We start from the raw sequence: 24,777 nt of genomic DNA, 5'->3' as shown, positions 1-24,777 counted from the left end.
ATTTTTAACATGGACTCTGGCACTTGAAGCATTGACATATGTTAAAGTCCTAATTATAAGCACACCAGGGTATTAATGCGATTATTTTCGATCATTGTAGGCCTGCAGGAAAGGTAAACTAACTAGCTGTTCAAGGGCCACTGCATAATAGTGCAAATAGAAAAAATGAAACTTCATTAAAGATCATTATTGTCATCTCCCCCCCCCCCCTTAAGTAAACTGAGAGTTTACTTAAGTTCTGAGACGCCGAGGGAGCTGCGGGTACGGGTGGCTGGTGGGACAATGCCCCAGCGCCCTAATGGACGCACCGCGGCTGCTGGAAATGAAGATCAGGTTACACTGCTTTATAGTTAGGCGGGAGTCAACCACTCCCTCAGGTAAACAGTGCCTCTGAACAGGTATTCTGTCTCCGCTACAGCGCTGTACATTCTACTCCCTGGTGGTCATCATCTTCTGTATCACCCACGATAATGGCCTATATGGAGGTCTAGAGACCAAGACTGTTGCCTACCTCCAGAACTCCACTTCACATAAACCTACATGGGCATTCCCTGCAACTTAAATGGTCATGGGATGTATGATAGAGACATTGGAGTGTTGTCTACCCTCCATCTATGAATACCTTGATCTGAATTCTGTTTCGTCTTTTAGGATTGGTTAACCTCTGTGCTCCCCCATATACTCCTCTCTTAGACTGGTGGAAGGTCAAAGCAGGTATTTCATAGGCAGACATTAATAATGAGTAGGAAGCTGATACTTGTTTCCATGTTTCCATGATGACATATTTCCATGTGCTAAGAATGGAATCTTTGCATGTAATTGTTGAGAATCTCCTAGGGTGTACTGAGTATATATTTACTCATGGTGTACTCTCTCTCTCTCTCCATAGAAAACCTACACAGCGAGAGGCATTGTGCATTCTGTCTGCAATGGTCCAAGTCACAGTGACCCCACCAGTCTCCCTTGCAGATGAACCAGTGAAGATCTGCATTTCCGGCTTGAAACCAAACCAGCTGGTGACGCTTCGAGCCTCTCTCAAGGATGACAAGGGGTTCTCATTCCACTCCAAGGCTTTCTACCAGGGAGATGCCGCTGGGGAGGTGGACCTGGAGCACTCGGAGGCCACCGGCGGAGACTTCCGGGGCGTACTCCCAATGGGTCTGTTCTGGACCCTGCGATCATTGAAGCCTTTTCATAGGCTTATAAAGCGAGATGTTATAGGCAGCCCATTCCGGATCACACTGGATGTATACGACTCCCTTCAGTTTGAACCAGTTCCTGCTGCGCAACCAATGGCTAGTCAGGTGTTGGAGAAGTGGTTTGTGGCCCCTGGTGTACAGCGAATACAGATGAGGGAAGGCAGACTCCGTGGGGCTCTTTACCTTCCTCCAGGTGAGTGAACATTTAATGGGAACACCCATTGGTCCTCTCACTTATATGAAACATGTCTGTCTACATCATGTATATCACACTGTGGCAAAACCAAGGGCAGTATTCATTAAATTAATCGTAGGCACAGAAGGTGTCCCAACCATGGTCATTATTAAGACAAGTATCTTTAGATGTAACCATAGTCAACATTGTATAGCTCTCTGATAGGGAATCTCCATAACAAAAAAGTACAATAAAAGAGTGTGTTCCTATTAGTATCCTTCAGGCTTTGTTTGTTTATTCACACATACCCAGGGCTTGGACTGACTTTTCCATAAAGGCCTTAGCATTTTGACGATGGCTACACTTGCCTATTTGATCTTCCCATAGGAGAAGAATGTTAATCGCTTCTTTCCCTCGATTGCTTTCTTATACTTTGCGGTCATGATAAGATCTTGTGGGATTCAAAGCAACCGCTTATACCGCAAAATCCCTCCCATATAAAATAATGGAGGCAGGGACATAAAATAGAACCCCATAGAGAATAAGTTACAATTAAAATAATTTCTTTTGACTTTGAAAAAATAATATATATATAAATATATATATATATATATATATATATATATATATATATATATATATATATATATATATATATATATATATATATATATATATATATATATTGAAGAGTTCACCAAAACTACCCGTCCGGTAGTAACAGGCATCCACAGCACCCCAATCAGGACTCGAAGCAGGTTAGATTTTTCTATTTATTTATTCCATCTCCAAGGTAGAGGGTACAAACGGTCTACGCGTTTCGGCGATATGCCTTCAACTGGACCATAGGGTTTTCTACGTCTAGATTGTCTTATTTCAAGTGAAAGGTGCAATATTAAGTCCATTTTCTCTTTTTACATTTTTGTGTGAGTTTTTTTTAACAAATAAAACTTTCTTCAACATTCACTGTTATTTTAAGACGTATCGCTCTCCCACAACACGAAAGATTTCATTATAATTGGCTAAAAATAATCATCATGACTGTGAAGTACTTAAAACAATTCATGAAAAAACAGGCTGCATATATATTTTCTGCTATATAAAGTGCATGAGTATTTGTGCAAAAGTTAAACAAATTCTCAAAAGTTGAGAAGGGATCAACTAATTAACGATTTCATAGAGAGTTTTTTTAGAGAGATTTTTTACATTTTCATGGGGTTTTTTAGTGATATTACCTAAGCTCTTCTCTATGGTGTGAATATAATTTCATTGATTTAAATTTTCTGAATTTGTGCAAAATAGCAAAAGCTTCATTTGGTAAGTTAAAGGGATACATTTAACAAATCTCAACAATTTCCATGTAAAGTACAATTTTATCGAAATCATTCATACTTTTCAGTATTTTCTATATCTTTTTCATTATACTCCACTGTATTTACCAAACGTTCTGTGCAAATAATGCAATATCAGTATTTATATAATTAACGTACTCTCCCAATTAAAAAAAAAGGGGGGAAACACAAAGGAGAAGACAAAAATGAGTATGTTCAATGTAAAGTGCAAAATTTCAAAATCCCAAATTATGATATAATCTCTCTTACTGGGTCCCTTGACCATCTCTACTCTCATGATCATCTTAGCACTAATAGACAAACAAATAACTTCAGCAGTCCCAAAGGAAACATTCTTTTTCTCTTTTTTCTCTCTTCATTCGATAATATTTACAATGATCTTCCAGATTTATAAATTCATTCAAAGTCTGATTTTAAATTGGGTGTAATAACTCTTATCCTGATGTTTTCATTGCAAATGTATATACAATACAGTTCAGCATCCAAGTTGTGGCCAAAGGGGGTCTCCGTGCCAATTTTCAAGATATATCTTGATTCCATTTTTCTCAAATCAAGAGTTCTATCTCCCCCTCTGTTCTTCCAAGTAGCAATCTTGATTCCAAAATATTTCAGTTCTCAGTCATTGCTCCCATGGTGTTCAGAGAAGTGTTTTGCAATTGGGTAGCTGAAGTCTTTATTTTTGATTGCTCTTAGGTGTTGCAATATTCTTAATTTTAACTTGTTTATGGTGCTTCCAACATATTGTTTCTTACATGAACACTCCAGGATATAAATTACATGATGTGACTCACAGGTGATATGATCTTGAATTTGCTCTAGTTCACCATTTTGTAATTTAAAGTTTTGTTTGTTCTGGCCATATTCACAGGCCTTACATTTCTGACATTTCCAGAATCCCGGAGTGTTTAGCCAATTTCTTGGATTTTTTTCTTCATAATGGCTCTGTGTAAGAATATCCCCCAAACTTGCAGTTCTTCTATAAGTTATGCTTGGGTAAGTTGGAAGTTTTTCCTTGAGAGTTTCATCCAACATTAAGATTTTCCAATTCTTCTTGATCATTTTCTTAATTTCAACATTTTCATTATTGAAATCTACAATTAGTCTGATTGTGTCCTGCTCTTCCAGATGTTCAATTTCGTCTTCCACATTAACTCTAAGTATAGATTCCCTTGATTTTCCATTGATCTTGGATCTAGCTGTTCTGATCACTTCAATGGGATAACCTCTTTCTAGGAAGCGTGCCCATATATATATATATATATATATATATATATATATATATACATATATATATATATATATATATATATATATATGTATATATTCACTGAAAAAAACTTAGGGTTCAGTTACGTCATAGTTATAAATGAGCATTTAGGAAAACTTAGAAATTCACTGAAAAAACCATAGGTTTCAGGGACGGTATAGTTAGTTGGACCTTTCACTCATACAAAACAAGAGAAATCCCACCGTTATAGTTAGTTCAGCTAACTATAACTCGCGCACCTGCAATGCACTGCTGATGACGTCACATATCACATCATTCATGACATGGTCAGTGACATCACTGATGACATCACTGATGACATGTTAAGTGACATCACTGATGACATCATCCAGTGACTGTGTGTTTGTTTAAAGTTTAAATATGTTTTATATATGTGCCAAGGTGTATTGAAGAATGATTGTGTATATAAGTGTCTGGATGGAGGATTTAGTAGGTGCGTGACTGACTGTTTAAGTGAGTGATTAAATGTGTCTTACTGAATGCATGGGTTAGTGACTAAACTGTGTGAATGTCTGTATCAGTCATATGTGCGCATATGTGCGCAGATAGCATCAGATCTTACTTCACCAATAAGACCCAGGCTTCTCTTGGGAGAGAGATGGTTTGACAGTAACTGCTCAGAAGCACACAGCACAGTGATTGCAGAATTGAAAAGGACCCCACTGGATCGTGAGCATATTGCCAGATTAAGAAGAGAGTACAAGCTTGCTCTTTCTGTAAGGAAAAAGGAAATCAAAGATGAAGCTTGGAATGCCCTATTATCAGTAGAGGTTATAAAAGATTGCTCTAGATTTTGGGCTATTGTGAATAAACCTTTTTTCACTGGTATAGGGAATGCCCTGGTCGAATGTAATATTACTGAGGGCCAATGGCTCACTCATTTTGAAGCCATATATGAGGCCTCTTACAGCTCGGAAGTATTAGCTAGTCGTGAATTTATGAGTGTCTCCCACTATAATTTTTAATGAAGAGGAAGTGAAATTGGCAATTATGGGTATGACCAGTAATTAGGCTCTGGGCCCTGATGGTGTTCCGGTGGACTTATACAAACAAAACCCATCTTTTTGGGCGTAAATCCTGACTAATGTTCTTAACTTATCTAGTAGCCAAGGTTTTCCGTCCTCATGGGCATCTTCTATTATTGTCCCAGTTTTTAGAAAGGGCCAAAGGGGGGACCCACGTTGCTATAAACCAATCTCACTAATAGATTCTGCAGTTAAAGTTTTAGGGGAGTGATTTTAGCTAAGCTAACTGATTGGCTGGATGAGAATGAGGTCCTCACTAATTCCCAGTATGGTTTTAGAAGTGGCAGGGGCACTACGGATCAGTGTCTAAACTAATATTTATTAGCAAGTAAATAAACTATAGCCAAAACGGGACATCACACTTAGCATTTATGGATCTTTAGTTGGCTTTCGACCTGGTTAATAGATCCAAGCTTTGGCAAATCCTGCTAGACATGGGCATTGATCCAAGCTTAGTCCACTTTCTGGCTGACCTGCATAGGGATCTCACCACAAGGGTGAGGGCCAACCAAGAAGGAAAATGCACAAGGCACTTAAATGTAGCTAGTCCAGATATACCGCGTGTAGGGGACAGGCCTATTCCTGTGCTCCTATACGCGGATGATGCTGTTTTACTGGCTCGCACAGCAGTAGGGCTTCAGAGGCTTCTTGACGCCTTTGGGGCCTATATGAAATCTTTGGATCTAGTGGTCAATATAGCCAAATCCCACATAATGTCAATGGGCCGGAATAATAAAAAACTTAAAACATTCTACTGCGAAGGTGCAGAATTGACCAGGGTGACCTCCTTTACATATTTAGGGGTACTTTTTGATGCAAGGGGCTCTTGGGTTCCACAACAAAAAGCTAAAGTTAATGCGATGCCAAGGTCAACGGCCGCCGTGATTGGATTTGCACAGCGTCTGGGGGGCAAACCAATAGATGCTATGCTTAATATATACAGGGCCAAATGTATAGCCATCGCCCTATATGGTTTGGCCATTTGGGGTTATAAGCCAATGGAGGGGATACAGATAGCCGAAAATAAGTTTTTATGCGTTCTGCTGTCCGTCCCCCAGTCCACCCATACCTACGTAATTCATCAGGAGTTGGGGGTGGGTTATGTGACAGATTGGCTGAGGCTGGCCCCTGTTGTCTGTTGGCTCAAAACATGGCTCAATCCCCAATTAAGTCTGAACCATGAGATCATTAGGGATTGTGTCTCCCTGGAGCGAGAAAATAATATTCCATGCCTATATTATGTTAAGAATGTTTTAACCAAGCTTGGAGGCATAGAACTATTTGATTTCACTGATAGAATAAGAAAAGACGATCTGGCTTGGGTTAAAACACATTCTTTGAATCTGATGTCGGCAGAGCGGGAAGAGCTAAAGAAATCTTCAGTTAAGGCGTACTTTATGTTAAAAATCTCCCCCGAAATTGAACCTTACTTGAGGATTTTCACAAAGCCGTTTCATCGCCAGCTTTTAAACAGATTTCGATTAAACCTAATTCATTTTTTTCTGGGTAATTCGCAAGGTTGAAGTGGTTGTGTGAGTTGGGTCCCTGTACTTGTGATAATTTTTCATCACAGGACACAATGCATTTTATAATGTTCTGTGACCACTATAGTACTATCCGCAGGAGGTTTTTAGTCCCAACTTTAAAGGGTAAAGGTTTTATACAGGTCAAACCCGCCTTACTGTACCTTCAGCTGATTAATGACCCTTGGGAAATTTTCAATATTGCAAGTTTTTTAGTTGCAGCTGTGAGACTTAGGAAAAAACGGCATCCTATGTTATCTTAAGAGGACTTGTGAAATACCTGTTATTCATTTTCTGATACATGCCTTTTTTATGAATTATTTTTATTGTTGTGATGTACTGTTTCACATGTTTTTAAGACAGTCAAGACGTCCAAGTAATCCAATGAAGTTGGTCTGTACCCTCCCTAACTTTTATGTCGATCATACCTTTGATGATTCGGTTTTTAATATTTGATTGTGTATTGTATTGTATAATCATGCATAGTGAACCATGTAACTTATTTATGTATGGTACTTTTTATGGTTTTCACTAACCGAATAAAAGTGGTTTAACTGACTGTATTAGTCTGTCTGTTGTTGTATAAGCTGCTGCATGGGTTTTTCAGTAGCTACATGAGGGTCTATATGGGTTATCAATTGGTTGCCTGAGTATTTGTATGGGTGCCTGAGTGTGTGTGCTGTGTGACTCTGTGCATAGATATTTGAGTGGTTGATTCACTGGGTGTATGGGTTCAAGAGTGCATGTGGAAACAGCTGTATGGGTAGGTGTGTGTGTGTATGGGTGTGTTGGTGAGTGAATGGATGTCTCAGTAGTACATGTCCAAGTAACTACATATGTAAAAGGCAGTGTATGTGAGAGTTTGAGTATATAAATGACTATACGTGAGAGTCAGTAATTGTGAGAGTGGCTGTATGGATGAGTGTGTACTTGTATCAGTGATAGTATAAGAGAGTAAGTATGCGTTTGTTTCTGTGTGAATAACTGATGTGGTGTGTGTATAACTGTGGGACCGTCACCCGGCCAGGAACGGCGGTGGAGCAAGACTAGCAAGGATCGTCTAGACTTAATCATCAGACCCGGGGGGACCTAGAAGGAGATCTCCTTGATTTAACCTTGTTGGCGCCCTGTCTCCGGAGACTCAATCAGGTGGTCCTGGTCCTGTCATCTCTAACCCTTCACGTCCTTACTTTGCCTGACAGATACTTGTATAATTGTGCTCTGCATGAGCGTTGTAGGACAAAGAAGAAAACTATTACTTGTCTTTAGATTATTTTAGCAGACAACTGCCTGATTTGAAATGATAAAGGACTATAACCTCAAATCTTCAGTGCCAATCTCTATTTTCTTGGCCTATGGACCCGTGGACAGAGAAGGGTGACCCCTGCACCGGTTTGCTCATTAAAAAGAACATTTCCACAACAGGGCTTATACTAGCCCCAAGTCGCTGGCAAAATGTGATCCATCCAGAACCCACTATTGCCCCAAATGCCAGTATGACCAGGCAGATTTCCTGGAGGTGATAGTTTCCTATTGGGGGGACATTTACTCTACTTTGACCCTCATGCCGGAACAGTCCCTTACTCCTGACCCACTGATGGCTTTGCTGGGGTATGTGCGACCATTCCCATTGGAACTATGTTGTTTTACTGACATTGCCTTGCTCCTAGCCAGTCAACGGATCTCGCTTCACTAGGGTGCTCGGACCCCTCCAACTGTGTCAGCCTGGCTGAAAGACCTGACCCACTGTGATACTAATTCTGTATTGTATGCTTCTCTTCAGCCAGTTGCTTCCAGGCCTAAAGATATCTAGCAGCCACTGCGGGACTACTTGTTGTCCTTGGATCATGCTGCAGACGTTGAAGCGGCAGATTAACCCCTTGTTCCCTACTCAATGCTGTAATAGGCAATCCCCAAACTTGCTCTGTGATACCCTGCTGATCGGTGCCTACTTCTGAAATGTACCTTGTTTCTACAGTTTATTTGGACCTTTACTTTTTTATTCTTCTTTTGTTTTTCTTTCCCAGTCCTTTTACTGTGCCACACATGTGATATTGTTTCTATTTTACTCTAGGTTCAATGCCTGTACTTGTTGTGTGTATAACTGTATACGTGAGTAAATGGAAGTGTGATTGATTCTTTGCATGATTGACTAGGTGTGTAGGTAACTCTGGATGAGTGGTGGTGTTTGAGTGTCTGTATAGGTGTATAAGTGCATATGATAGTGTTGTATTGATGAGTGACTGCATGTTTGAGTGATTGTATGGGTGAATGAGTGGATGTGTGTGTAGACCTAGGAATCAGTGAGTGCGTATGTAGTAACTGGTATTGGTGTGTCGATGATTTTGAATATGGTAGGCTGTATTTTACAGTGGGTGTATCAAAGGTTATATTAGGGTGTTAGGAGGTGCATCAGATTTTCACGACCATGTCATGAATGATCATGAATGATGTAATATGTGACGTCATCAGCAGTGCATTGCGGGGTCGCAAGTTATAGTTAGCTGCACTAACTATAACGGTGGAATTTCTCTGGTTTTGTACGAGTGAAATGTTCAACTAACTAAAACGTCCCTGAAACCTATGGTTTTTCCAGTGAATTTCTAAGTTTTTTAAAATGCTAATTTCTAACTATAACAAACCTGAAACCTATGGTTTTTTCAGTGAATTTCAATGGTTTTTTAAATGCTAATTTCTAACTATAACATAGCAGTCTCATTTTCAGAGTGGTGGAGAAAGGTGAGCGTGGCCTCCAAACACCTTTTAGCAATCCCACTGTGTGGGATTTACTGGAGGTAACAGGAGGGGTAGTTAGCCCCCATTGTCAACCATGGGGGACAACTACCCCTTTTATTACCTCCAGTAAGTCCCACACAGCAAGATTGCTAACTTGTTATATCAGGCTCCGCCCCCTCCCTGCATGACTGTGCAAACACGCCCCCTGGCACGTTGTAACTTAAGGGATTATGTCCCCTTGAACCCTGATGGTCCCTGGGGGCCAACTAGCCCACCAGGTACCTCCAGTAAGCGCAACAGAGCTGCGTTGCAGAGAGGTGTTCCGAGGCCATGCCTCTTTTTACACCACACTGCAGGGTATATTTGCACACTTGTTTTGTTAGGCCCCACCCCCTCCTTGCACCATTGGGGGGCGCGTTTGCTGCAGGGAGGGGGCGCGGCCTCCGGCACAATGCAGGCTTTTAAAATGTTTTTTATTTTTTTAGAAGGGAAGCTGTGTGGCCCCCTTCTTTTACATTATTTGGGACCCTGGGGACCCCATCCCCAGGGCCTGCCTTGCCCCTTACAATTTTTATTTTTTTAAATGAGAAGGGGGCCGCGCGGGCCCCCTGCTGAGGCCAATTTTGGCCCTGGGGACCCCATCCCGGGGCATGGCCACATATATATATATTTTTTAAATATAGTTTAAGAAGGGGGCTGCGTGGCCCCACTCCCAGGCCACTTCTGGCCCCGGGGACACCATCCCCCGGGGCCTACCCTTTGCTTTGGGGACCGTGGGGGGAGCCCCAATGCCCCCATGGTCCCGCCTGCTCTACGCCTACTGACATGCACCTCCCCTTGCTCAAAAGCAATTCTGCTTTGCTTCCTTGAAGCGAGAGCAGGTTTCCCGGCTCTTGCTTCAAGGAAGCAATGCTGTGTTTGCTATGGCAGGGCAGGAGCCATGCTCCTGCCCTGCCATAGCAAACAGCAGTGTCCCAGGGAAGGGCACCCCGGGACACTGTAGAAGCCGGCCCTGGGGAGTGGTGGTCCCCAGGGCCTTCAAGGGCTCCAGGAGGGGGGCCGCGAGGCCCCCCCCCAACATTTAAAGCCCGGGGAAGGTGGTGGTCCCCAGGGCCCGGGGGTCCATAACGGACCCCCACATTTGAATAAAGATTGATCCGGGGAGGTGGTGGTCCCCAGGGTGTGTGGGGGGCTCTTGCCCCCACACTTATTGTGTTAAAAAAAAATAAACACAGCTCCGGGGAGGTGGTGGTCCTTGGGCCTGCGGGGTGCTGCGTGCCCCCGCATACAATTCAAAAAGCCCCGGGGAGGTGGCAGTCCCAGGGGAGCGTGTGGGCGGTGGGACCCTCCACGCATTCTTTTACAAGCAAGCCCCGGGGAGGTGGCAGTCGCCGGGGCTGCGGTGGGGCCACGTGCCCCCACACATCATCAGCATAGCCCCGGGGAGGTGGCAGTCCCCGGGGCTGCGGGGGCCCCCCGCTATTACTTTTTGTCAATGCCCCCGGGACCTGGCCCACCCGGGACCTCATTAAAAAAAATGTTGGTGGGATTCGCAACCCCAGTGCGAATTCCGCCAAAATTTAAAACAAATAAGTGCTTTCTTTGCCCTGGGGGTCCTTGTGGGACCCCCTGAGCAGGCCTAGGGGGTCAGGGTGTTTCTACCCTGCCCCCTTTTCTTGTTTTACTGTCTTCTTGTGACTCGGTTCTACCGAGTCACAAGATGGCTGCCAACACTTCCTGGTTTGGAGTGTTGGCAGCCAATCAGGGTGAAGCTCGTGCCCGGGAGGGTTCACAAACCCACCGTGACCACAGCTATTGAAACCATTTCTTTATCTAATTTCTCATGAACTACTGAACGGATTTACACCATTTAAAGAAAAGGCTCTTTCTGAACCAAGACCTAACTTTTTGCCAAATTTGGTGTAACTCCGTTCAGCAGTTCGGTCTGTAGCCTTGTGTAAAGTTTCCTATGGAAATTAACATTCGGAAAACGTTTTATGGAACCCACCCTTTTTTCTCGGCCCCCGCTTGTTGAATCACCCCGAAACTTTCAAGGCAGAAGCTGACCGAAGCAGGCCACTAATTTTGAAAATTTCACAAAGATTCGACAGTGGGCACCAAAGTTATTGGGAAAAGAAAAAGTGCTTTTTGAATAGAAACAAGGTCCTAACTATAACTACCCACTGGCCACCGCCAGTAGGTAATATATATATATATATATATATATATATATATATATATATATATATATATATATATATATATATTCGACGATCCAATTCAAACAATATTGAAGAGGCGCTGACTCCGTGGGAGATTTCGTCAAGAAAAATGTTTATTCACACCAAAGGCCAAACGCGTTTCGACGGACTTGCCGCCTTGGTCACTGAACCATGGCGGTCGCCAGTAGATAGTTATAGTTAGGATCGTGTTTCCATAGGAAATCCGCAACATTCTATTTGGAATAACTTTGGCACCGATTGACGAATCCTCGCGAAATTTTCAAAATAGGTGGGGTGCTCCGCTCCGCTCCTTCCCTGAAAGTCTCGGGGGGATTCGTCAAGCGGGGGCTGAGAAAAAGGGGGGTCCCAAAATGCGTTTTCCCCATGCATTTTTCCATAGGACCTTTAGTCCAAGCTACAGCCCGAACGGCTGAACAGAATTACTTGAAATTGGGCAGAGAGGTAGTCCTCAGGTCAGGGATGTGCCTTTTACAGGTCTGGTGTAAATCTGTTCAGTATTTCCTGAGAAAATAGCATTTAAAAGCATATATATATCTATAAGCGGGCACCGTGCGCGTACGGTAAAACTTACCGTACGCGCACGCTGCCGTGCGCGAGCGCGATTCTGATTGGTTGTTAGATCTTAGTAAACATTCGAATCGGTCGAATCGGTCGAAACCAGGAAGTGTCGGCCACCATATTGTCTCTCGCAGTCTGAGGGGGTGAAAAACAAAGGTGGAGAACGTGAAAAGGGGGCAGGGTGGACAGTTCCTGACCCCCTAGCCTTAGTCAGGGGGTCCCAGAAGGACCCACAAGGGCCAAAATTTCCTTTAATTTTTTTGTGAAAAATCGCGGAGTACGCGTAGCGTGTGCGTACGGTAGAAACGGAAAAATTCCGCGAACTGCGTAACGTGGGAGTGTGGAGAGCGTAGCGCACAGCACGCGCACGGTGCGCAAAGCGCACCGTGTGCGCATACGGTACGCGCACGGTGAAAAACCTTAAAAAAATAAATACATAACTTAGCATTTAAAAAACCGTACAAATTCACTGAAAAAACCATAGGTTTCACACACGTTATAGTTAGGAATTAGCATTTAAAAAACCTTGCAAATTCACTTAAAAAACCATAGGTTTCACACATGTTATAGTTAGCTGGACTTTTCACTCGTGAAAAACCATTGAAATTCCCCCGTTATAGTTAGTGCAGGCAACTATAACTTACGCAACCGCAATCCTCTGCTGATGACGTCAGATATTACATCACTGATGACATATGTGTCTTTCTGAAAAAAAAATATTTGTAATATATGTATAGCTAAAAATTAATGGAAGAAGACATGGGTAAATAAGTGTCTAAATACAGTGATTTAATATCTGACGTCATCAGCAGAGGATTGCGGTCGCGTGAGTTATAGTTGCCTGCACTAACTATAACGGGGGAATTTCAATGGTTTTTCACGAGTGAAATGTCCAGCTAACTATAACATGTGTGAAACCTATGGTTTTTTAAGTGAATATATATATATATATATATATATATATATATATATATATATATATATATATAATCTACTGGCGGTCGCCAGTAGATAGTTATAGTTAGGACCGTGTTTCCATAGGAAATCCGCAACATTCTATTTGGAATAACTTTGGCGCCGATTGACGAATCCTCGCAAAATTCTCAAAATAGGTGGGGCGCTCCGCTCCGCTCCTACCCTGAAAGTCTCGGGGGGATTCGTCAAGCGGGGGCTGAGAAAAAGGGGGGTCCCAAAACGCGTTTTCCCCATGCATTTTTCCATAGGACCTTTAGTCCGAGCTACAGCCCGAACGGCTGAACAGAATTACTTGAAATTTGGCAGAGAGGTAGCCCTCAGGTCAGGGATGTGCCTTTTGAAGGTCTCGTGTAAATCTGTTCAGTATTTCCTGAGAAAATAGCATTTAAATCAATATATATATCTATTGGCGCGCTCCGAGCGTGTACCGTAAGCTTACCGTACGCGCACGCCGCCGTGCACGAGCGCGATTCTGATTGGTTGTTAGATCTCAGTAAACATTCGAATCGGTCGAAACCAGGAAGTGTCGGCCGCCATTTTGTCTCTCGCAGTCTGAGGGGGTGAAAAACAAAGGTGGATAACGTGAAAAGGGGGCAGGCTGGACAGTTCCTGACCCCCTAGCCTTTGTCAGGGGGTCCCAGAAGGACCCCCAAGGGCAAAAATTAATTTTAATTTTTTTTCAAAAAATCGCCGAATGCGCGTAGCGTACGCGCACAGCGTAAACGGAGAAATTCCGCGAGGAGAAATTCCGCGAACTTCGCGTAACTATTACGCGTACCGTGCGCGCACGGCAAAAACATTTTTTCAAAAAGGAAAGCTTAAAAAAAAATAAAAAAAATTGTGAGGTAAGGTTGGCTCTTAAAAGAGCCGTTGGGTTAATACAGGGATGGAGGAAAGAAAGAATGGGAATATTATGAGCGTCTACAAACGTGCTGGTCTATCTTATTGTTAATAAGGGAAACACTGGTCTCCCCAAAAACAATAAGACCACAACACGTTGTACACCTCATTGCAACCCTCCCAAATCGAGGGTTAATGTCCAGAGGAGCAGAAGAAGGTGATGCTCCCACCTCATAGGAAGGGCTCAGCTGAGCTGCCGATGATGTACTCGGCTGAGCTTCTGAGGTTGGGCTCAGGTGACTTACTGAAGAGTTTTCTCCAGTATGTCGAGCAAAGGTCCTGGGATGTCTATCCCTAAGGTGTCTCATCAGAGAGTGATTTCCAAAGGAATACTTCTTCCTTGGATTTCCTCTAGATAAAACACGGTCACAAAGTGTGCAAGTGACCAATGGAGCATTGACCTTTTTCTGCCCCTCTGGAAAAGTAAAATACTCCCATACAAAAGAATTCTTTTGTTTCCTCCTTCTCTGGATGATGGTGGTGCTGCTAGCCTCACTCTCAGAAGAGGTCTGCTGTTCTGCCATTGTATCTCAATGTCAATTCAGCTCCTTCTCCTAGGGGATCTCAAGCAGTAATGAGGGGAATGGGTGTGGTGTGGGAAGTTTCTGGAACTGAAATTAGTTTCAACCAATGAAAAGTGTTCTTTGTGGATCACATGACCTACCGTGCGCGCTCCGTAAGCTTACGGTACGCGCTCGGAAACAAGTACGCATGCGCGAACGTGACGCTTACGGAGCGCGTACGTAAGACACACTCGCACATGCGCATTACACGCCCCTGCGTAACCGCGACGTTGCTTCCGCATGTACGCGTACGTCACGTACGTATCACGTAAGCGCGCTGTACTTATGACGTACGGAGCGCGTAGCGTCAGCTTACCGTACGCGCATCGTATCACGTAAGCGCACCGTACTTATGACGTACGGAGCGCGTAGCATCAGCTTACCGTACACGCACGGAAAAAAATGCATAAAAAAAAAAATTCACCATTCCATAATGCAGGATATAGTACATATATTATTTTATACATAGGTTTACCAAAAATCTTTAAAAAAAATTTGCATTTAAAAAAACGTACAAATTCACTGAAAAAACCATAGGTTTCACACACGTTATAGTTAGGAATTAGCATTTAAAAAACCTTGCAAATTCACTGAAAAAACCATAGGTTTCACACATGTTATAGTTAGCTGGACATTTCACTCGTAAAAAACCAATGAAATTCCCCCGTTATAGTTAGTGCAGGCAACTATAACTCACGCGACCGCAATCCTCTGCTGATGGTGTCAGATATTACATCACTGATGACATATGTGTCTTTATGAAAAATAAATATTTGTAATATATGTATAGCTAAAGATACAGTATTAGCATCAACAGAGGATTGCGGTCGCGTGAGTTATAGTTGCCTGCACTAACTTTAACGGGGGAATTTCATTGGTTTTTTACGAGTGAAATGTCCAGCTAACTATAACATGTGTGAAACCTATGGTTTTTTCAGTGAATTTGCAAGGTTTTTTTAATGCTAATTCCTAACTATAACGTGTGTGAAACCTATGGTTTTTTCAGTGAATATATATATATATATATATTCACAGAAAAAAACATAGGTTTCAGGCACGTTATAGTTAGGAATTAGCATTTAAAAAACCTCAGAAATTCACTGAAAAAACCATAGGTTTCAGGCGTGTTATAGTTATCTGGACTTTTCACTTGTACAAAACCATTGAAATTCCCTCGTTATAGTTAGTTCAGCTAACTATAACTCACGCGCCCGCAATGCACTGCTGATGACGTCACATATTATATCACTCATGACATGGTCAGTGACATCACTCATGACATCACTGATGACATCTCAAATGACATCACTGATGACATCATCCAGTGAATGTGTGTTTTTCTGAAAATTAAATATGTTTTATATATCTATATTTCAAGGTCGATGGAAGAATAAATGGGTATATAAGTGTCTAAATGGATGATTTGTTTTTGAAAAATTGATTGTGGAACTGACTGATTAAGTGTATCATAGTGAATACATGGCTTAGTGAGTAATGTTTAAATATGTAAATATCTGTATCAGTCTCTCACTTTGTGTATAAGTGGCTGCATGGGTTGGTGAGTAGCTACATGGGTGTCTATAATAGGTTATTAGTTGTTTTTTTGAGTATCAGTCTGAGTGTCTGCATGGTTCGGTGGGGGGTATTACGTAGTGCATAGGTGCATGAATGAGTGACTCACTGTTTGTATGTGTTGGAGACAGCATGTGTGCAGGACTGTATGGGTGGATGAGTGTGTGTAAGGGTGTGTTAGTGAGTGAATGACTGTCTCAATAGTGTCTTTATGAGTAACTACATATGTTTTAAACTAGTATATGTGACTATTGGTGTATATAAGTGAGTATATGTGAGAGTGAGAGATTGAAAGAGTTCCTGTATGAATAAGTATGTGTTTCTATAAGTGATTGTTTAAAAGACTAAGTATGTGTAAGTTTCCGTAGAAGTAAGTGTGGTGGTGTGTGTATAACTGTATATGCAAGTAAATGTATGTTTGATTCTTTATTAGCATGTGTGACTATGTGTGTGAGTAACTCTATGGATGAGTGGCATTGTGTAACAGGATGTATAGGTGTATGAGTACATATGATGAGTGAGTACATGTATGAGTGACTGTATAGGACTGTTGGTGAATGAGTGGATGTGTATGTGGATCTTAGAATTACTGAAGAGGTTGTTGTAACTGGTATTGGTATGTCCATTGTTTTGAAAATTTTAGTCTCTATTTTTGAATGTGTGTATCAAAGGTTATATTAGGGTGAGAGGAGGTCTGCCACTCTATCACAAGGATGATGTCATCAGTGATGTCATCAGTGATGTCATTTGAGATGTCATCAGTGATGTCATGAGTGCTTGGACGCCTGTCGGGCAGCAATCGCGCTCTACAAATCGATATACAATACAATACAATACGATGTCACTGACCATGTCATGAGTGATGTAATATGTGACGTCATCAGCAGTGCATTGCGGGCGCACGAGTTATAGTTAGCTGAACTAACTATAACGGCGGAATTTCAATGGTTTTGTACAAGTGAAAAGTCCAGCTAACTATAACACCCCTGAAACCTATGGTTTTTTCAGTGAATTTCTGAGGTTTTTTAAATGCTAATTCCTAACTATAACGTGCCTGAAACCTATGTTTTTTTCTGTGAATTTCAAAGGTTTTTTAAATGATAATTTTTAACTATGCCTACAGAGAGAGGACATGTGAAGAAAGAAGAAAACATGCACAGAAAGAAAAAAAAAGAAGTGCAGAAAGAAGCAACAGAAGTCCTCAAAGACGAAGAAAAGTGCAGGAAGAAGGATAACGTGCAGAAAGAACAAAAAGAAGAGCAGAAAGAAGCCTTGTTGCAAAATCATCCTGTACCCTCAACTTTTTCAGAAGGATACTGGTGGTAACTGAGTCTGACTAACCAGTCCTAGAGCCAGTGCTATGTTAAAAGACACTTAGAATACAGTGAAAACACCTACATACACTAGGGAACATTATGCGTTGGGGTCCCCCTGTGATTAGCATGACCGCCTCTGTAAGCCCCTAGTATATAATAGGGCAGGGGGATTAAAACTACCTCTTAAAACAGGCCACAGGGCGTTTTTGCACACTTTAACTCAGGCCCCGTCCCCTCCCTTCACCACTGTGTAAACACGCCCTGTGTCCGTTTTTAGTTGGGAGATTAAGTTCATTTGAATCCTGAGGGTCCCTAGGGTCCAACTAGCCCACTAGGTACCTCCAGTAAGTGCCACAGAGCTGCGTTGCAGAGAGGTGTAAAAAGTGGCACGGCCTGGACCACCTCTCTGCAATGCAGCTCAGTGGTGCTTACTGGAAGCACTTGGAGGGCTAGTTAGCCCCCAGGGGCCCTCAGTATTGAAGGGAAATTATATCCCCAATTTTAAACGTGCCATAGTGCGTGTTTGCAAACGTCACCTCCGGTCCCGTCCCCTCCCTTCACCACTGTGTAAACGCGCCCTGTGGCTGTTCTAAGTTGAGAGATTAAGTCCCCTTGAATCCTAAGGGTCCCTAGGGTCAAACTAGAACACTAGGTACCTCCAGTAAGCACCACAGAGCTGCGTTGCAGAGAGGTGTAAAAAGGGGCTTGGCCTCAGAACACCTGTCTGCAGCGCAGCTCCCTGGCGCATACTGGAGATGCCTGTTGGGCTAGTTGGCCCTCAGTATTGAAGAGGAATTAATTCCCCAACTTACAACTCGCCAGGGGGCGCGTTTGCAGAGTGCTGCAAGGAGGGGGCGTGGCCTCCGGCGCAATGCCAGTCTTTTATTTATTTTAATTTTTTAAGAAGGGGGGCTGTGTGGTTCCCCTTCTTATTCTAATTTATTGGCCCTGATGACCCCATCCCCCAGGGCCTGTCTCCTAATTATATTTTTTTGACCCCAATCCCCAGGGCCGGCCACTGTTTTTTATTATTTTTAAAAAATATATATTTATAGACACACCTAGGACATGCTGGACAAACCGTACGTACCTATCACCATGACGATTTGCGTGATATTCATTAAAAGGCGACTATGCATACAATGAATCCACGTGGAATGTATTTACACCACTAGTGAAGCTCTGACATGTCTGATGCCCTACCGTGCCTAATCCCGGTAGACACCCTTGTCGTTTATTTATACAATCATGGGTAGCTATTGACGGGCACATTTAATACACATGCACACCAAGCCATTCAAAGGGGATTCGACAAAAATTCGACCAAAACTATGCAAGAAACCACCCTCACGGTTAATAAAACACACATCCACTGCCGGATGTGTAATACTTTTTATTTTACTCTCTGGAAAGGGGACGAACATCACTTGAGAGTCACAGCGCGCTCCTGGCAGAGCCCAATGCTCTGTTACACCCACCATTGCCTGCTGAGTGCCACACACCTCTGTGTTGTATTCCACTAGCTAGTGCATATGCTATGACACTCTCTAGCCCATGTGCACTCTAACACCACCCCGTGAATATGTCATGCCACACTTGTCTTCGCACGGGTTATATTGCCCCATCTAACGTGCCTTCCTCGATGCCTATTTTATAACGCACAGTGCTATGCCATACATTTTACAATCTGGGATCCATATCTTTGTCACAGTGCATATGCAACGTTACACTCCCCAGCACATATTTTATATTACAACTTTAGAGACTAGTTAGGTTACACAACACTGCCCTGTGCATATTACACTCCAAGGCGCATATCGCATAGCATGCGCTAGTGCCTGTGCTATCTCGCGCTCTCCAATGAATCTGTCATTGCGCACAATGTATTGCATATTATATTTCACGCCCGGTTCATCTTATATCACACTTTTTGGTGCATAGTTTATACCATACACTATATCTAGTTTTCATTTTCAATCGTGCTCTCAGGACTATGTTCTATATAACACTATGTTCACCTACCCTTTTCACGGGCATTACATTTTGCGATAGGGGGTGGAGGGTCAGGGGGTGTTTCTGCCAAGCGAGCCCGGAGTCACAGTCACAAACGTCCTCTTCTTCCTGAATAAAAGTGGGATTATGCTGCATACTTGTTCATATTTTAAGTAGTTCGCATAGACACACGTTTTAAAAACAATAAAGTTCCTAATACCCGCCTTCTCTGAACAGTTAGCTTGCTGCCCCATCCCCCTCCTCTCTATCCTCTGTTGTGTGAATCCATGGACTAGCCTCCTCCCTCCTGCCATGCATGGTCTGATGTGCTGCCACTGCCCTCAATTTAGTATGATGTGCCAGTCCACTCCTCCTGCCCTCCATTGCCCAATTCTATGCCTCATCATTGACCTCCTGCTTAAACTCTGTGCTTAGCTTGCTGCCCCTATTCTCCTTCCCCCTGCCCTCCGATGTCTTTGTGCATGTCCCTGCTCCATCCTTTTTGCCCACCATGTTCCATGGACCTGCCACTCCTATCTACTCTGAGTGTTCTGTTGAGCTGCCACTCCCCTCCCACCTGCCTAGCATTGTCAGATGACTGTAACCTGTCCCTACCACTTCCACCCTGCCTGTCCACATGCCATGCCCCTATCCTCTTCCTCCTGTCCTACATGGTCCATTGTACTGCCACACCCTTCTGCCCTCCCTGGTCTGTTGTGCTGCAACTGCTCCTCCTGCCTGTCCCGTGCGGTCTGTTGTGAGGCCCCTTCCCCTGAACTTTCTTGTCTGTGCACAGGTCCTGACCCTCCCTTCTATCCTCCATCGTCCTTTGTGCATGCCCCTGCACCCTCCTTCTTGCCCATCTTAGCCATTGTGCTGCCACTAACCCTCCCACTTGCCATGCATGGTCTTCTGTGCTGCCATGGCCCCTCCCACCTTCCCTGTGTGGTCAGTTAGCTGCCCCTGACCCCCTCCCACCTTCCCTCCATGGTCTGTGTGTATGCCATCACAGTCTCACTGTTGCTCTTCATGGTGTGTCTTGCTTCTAGTGCCTATCCTGCCTGACCTCCATGGCTATCTTGCTGCTCCTGCCCCCTTGCCCCCAGCCCTCTGTTTACATGTGCAGACCCCTACTCCCTCCCTCCTGGCTTGTCTGTTCCATTGTAATGCCCCTGATCCGTCCCTCCTGCCCTTTATGATCTGTTATGCTGCAGCTTTCTCTCCTGTCTGTCCATTATGGTCAGCTAGCTACCATTGCCTCTTGCCCCTCTGTTCTCTGTTGTCCATGTGCATGGTCCTGTCCCCTCCCTCTTGCTTTCTATGGATTGTTGTGCTGCACTCCCGTCCCGCATACCCTGTGTGGTGTATTGTGCTGCTGCAAACCCTGATGCCTGCCCTGCAGGGTCAGTTTGGTGCACCTCTCCATGTCCCTCCTGTCCTCTGTTATCCAAGTCCATGTCCCTACCCCATTTCCTTCCATGATCCAATGTACCATACTTGGTAAGAGGGAGATTTTGAAAAAAAATGGGGTATTGATTTTCCCCTTTGAGTTACATTGAAAAAGAGGAGATTGTAGACAGGAGACAGATCAAATAAAGCCCATTTGAGCTTAGAAACATTGGACGTTTCCTGGCTGAATCGGGTCTGTTGGCATGTATGGTTGTACTACCATTGCCTCTTCCTTCTGCCCACAATGGTGTATTACATTGCCACAGCCTCTCTTGCAAGTCCTGTATTGTTGGTTTGTTGCCCCTGCCCCCCTTTCCACTGCCCTCCATAGTCTGTTGTGCTGCCACGGCCCTTCCTGCCTGCTCAGTGTGGTTAAATTGTTGCCTTTGCACCCTCCTACCTGCCTTCAATTTTCAGAGTCCGTGCCCCTGGCCTCTCAACAGTATCCTAATGAACAACTAGATTGCTAACATTCTATATTTATTACAAAAGTGTGGAACGCCTGACGTCATCTTGATGTAATCAAAACTGTAATACCTAGAGCATTTCCTTTAGAAATTACATATATGAGAGGGTCTTATTGGCATCAAAATTATGGTTAGTGCTCTAAAAGACTAAAATAAGGACATATTTTCTGAGTTTTCAAATAGCGACAAAGCACTTTTAAATTATTTGTTATCTTTATGTTTTTTTATCCAGTTGACAACTTGATTAAATGTTGCACTTAGGGGAGAGGATGTGGTGTTACTTCCAGAACTGCAGACTTTGCAAATGGGGAACCAGGTTGGAGTTTCTGCTTCAGCTCGACATTCTGTGATTCTGGTCAAATCACTTAGTCTCCCCATGTCTACAACCAAAATGAATTTGTTCTTGTGTGATGTCACCAATGCTCATGTAAAGCACTCCAATACCTGACAAGTCTGCACTATATAACACTGCAAAAACACAAAATAATAAGGGGCTTATTTACAAGCCCCTTGCACCAATTTTGCGTCACTTTTAACATGGGAAAAGTGCCGCAAAGGTGGCGCAAGGGGCTTGTAAATCTGCCCCTAAGTGTTTTGCACACTTCTGTCATTGGGCTATATTTGGGCTACATCTGGGTGATTTTGGGCTACATTTGGGCTCTTTTGTCTCCGGTGGCCATCTTGGGAGATTTATTTGTTATGAAGTTTCCTAATTTCCTCATGTACTGCAGTCTCCTCAGTAGGAAATGCTTTCAGTTTTTTACTTTGATTCCATCATGAAGGTATTCAGATATGTCACACATTTGCCATGAATTCTGAATGTTAGCACTCTAGTTGCTTATTAGATCACTGTAGTAAAACTACTGTTCACCATGGAAGTCTGCTCCTGGTATTAAAAGTGCATGTTTCAGTCTGCATGTCAGAATTTTTTAATGAAATAGAAGAGGATTTGAGAAGTCACTCAAAATGTGCCCTCATTTTCTTTCTTCAGCATTAATCATAATTTCTATGGCAAAATGAACCCCCTCATTGTGTTCCTTTTTAAATTAAATGTTTTAAGTGTTACCAGTTTATTCCAATCAAGATGGCTTCAGGTGTGCCATACTTTTGTCATAATGAAGACAGTAAGCGCTCTAGTTGTTTTTAAGAACACTCTGGGACATTCTGTCATTGGGCTATACTTGGGCTACATCTGGGTGATATTTGGGCTACATTTGGGCTCTTTTGTCTCTGGTGGCCATCTTGGGAGACTTATTTGTTATGAAGTTTCCTAATTTCCTCATTTACTGCAGTCTCCTCAGTAGGAAATACTTTCAGTTTTTTACTTTGATTCCATCAAGAAGGCATTCAGATGTGTCACACATTTGCCATACATTCAGAATGTTAGCACTCTTTTTGCTCATTAGATCACTGTAGTAAAGCTACTGCTCACCAGGGAAAACTGCTGCTGGTATTGAAAGTGCATGTTTCAGTCTGCATGTCAGAATTTTTTAATGAAATAGAAGAGGATTTGAGAAGTCACTCAAAATGTGCCCTAATTTTTCTTTCTGCAGCACTAATCATACTTTTTATGGAAAAATGAACCCCCTCATTTTGTTCCTTTTTAAATTAAATGTTTTAAGAGTTACCACTTTAATCCAAGCAAGATGGCTTCAGGTGTGCCATACATTTATCATAAGTAGGACTGTTAGCGCTCTAGTTGTTCTTTGGAACACTATGGGAAGCTGCAGTAGAACACAAAGGAATCAACTGACAGTCTCTGCCCTTGTTGGATGTACATGTTTTACTGAGAATGTCAGACTTCATTCTCACATGACTGAGAAAGATAATGTGAATTTACAGAAAATAAGCTCTCAGTTTAGCTTATAGATCTCCTTCCAAACCTCTGTGGGAAAAGCATGAGAAAATATTTTTCTCTCAATCATGATATCCCAGCAGAAGGCTTTTTCACATGGTGAAATCACCTTAGAGCATACCACAATTCCTAAAATGAGTATGGTACCATCAACAAGTGATTTATAATGTAACTAAAGTCTTAAAACCTTCTATTAACTGCAATGCTTTTTAATGAGGTGCTATCATGTATATTGGTCCCAAGATGGCTGCCAACACTTCTTGGATGAAGTGCTGACAGCCAATCAGATCTCAGGATGAGATGTTTGGTTAGGCTCCGCCCACATATATATATGATTTTACTTATGATTTTCTCAGGAACTACTGAACAGATTGACTCCATATATGCAAAAGGCACATCCCTGAGCTGAGGACTACCTCTCTGCCAAATTTCAAGTAATTCTGTTCAGCCGTTCGGGCTGTACCTTGGACTAAAGGTCCCTATGGAACATTGCATGGGGAATACACGTTTTGGGACCCCCTTTTTTCTCAGCCCCCGCTTGACGAATCCCCCTGAGACTTTCAGGGTAGGAGCGGAGCGGAGCGCCCCACCTATTTTGAAAATTTCGCGAGGATTCGTCGACCGGCGCCAAAGTTATTCCAAATAGAATGTTGCGGATTTCCTATGGAAACACGGTCCTAACCATAACTATCTACTGGCGACCGCCAGTAGATAATATATATATATTGCAAACAATCACTCCATCAGGAAATGACACGAACTCCTTTTAGTGGCAAAGTGGAATTTATTTTCAGTTCTCACTGCTGTTGGTCATGACGCGTTTCGGCCGTACCGTCGGCCTTGTTCACATAACGACGCCATTACGGGAGAACACCAATTTAAATGTTTTTTTCCTCATTCAAACCCAGTGTCACATGATTAATAAACATGGAAGATAGACTGCGGCACTTCACACATGATAGATTTAGAAAACAGACCGGGTAGTGGTTCTCCACACGGATTGCAAACTACTACATGAGGTAGAAAGAATAATAAATATATACACAATTGAATACACATTTACGTATAAATAAATAAATAAAGTGGTTCTGCCCTACTAGAAAATACTAGTTTTTTAATTTTTGTACTTTAAGGTGATGATCAGTTAGGTGAATTAAAGTGATCCATGAGCTGTCATGGAAAGCACTATGTGTTTTTAAAATACCCCTCACACACAATGAATCCCATAGTGTCATGCTTCATCATGGGGGTCTTCCCGTCCCTCTACGGGGCGGGGCGTGCTACTACCTACGAATACGTGGGAGCACTGTTGTTTATGATGAATAGGCTATGTGTAGTGGAGGAATGTGAGTGTTGGGATTATGTGTAAGATGTGAGGGAATGATTAAAAGGACCCTGGCTAGTAGAAAAAACAATTTTATTCTGTTCTCTAGCTGGGAGCGTTAAAAATGGGGAAGAGAGTAGGAAATGCCACAAGTTTGCGGCTACCTACTAGGTCGACATGTTTCGTAAGCAGTCCCCACTGCTTTACTCATCAGGACCAATAGATAATCCCTATAACACTAGAATAGAATTAAATAAGGTGGTTC

General features: G+C 42.8%; 1 protein-coding gene across 1 annotated transcript in view; it reads left to right on the top strand.

The window, feature by feature from the left end:
• The window catches only part of LOC146839627 (acyl-coenzyme A amino acid N-acyltransferase 2-like), a 118,053-nt gene that overhangs the window by 17,135 nt on the left and 76,141 nt on the right, over positions 1-24,777 (top strand). Inside the window, exon 2 of the mRNA XM_085651712.1 lies at positions 890-1,392. Coding sequence (XP_085507838.1) covers positions 930-1,392 — 463 coding nt within the window. The 5' untranslated portion in view covers positions 890-929. The remainder of the gene's footprint in view (positions 1-889; positions 1,393-24,777) is intronic.

Source organism: Triturus cristatus, chromosome 4_1 (genome assembly GCF_964204655.1).
Source record: "Triturus cristatus chromosome 4_1, aTriCri1.1, whole genome shotgun sequence".
NCBI lineage: Eukaryota > Metazoa > Chordata > Amphibia > Caudata > Salamandridae > Triturus > Triturus cristatus.
This window is presented reverse-complemented; position numbering and strand designations above follow the sequence as displayed.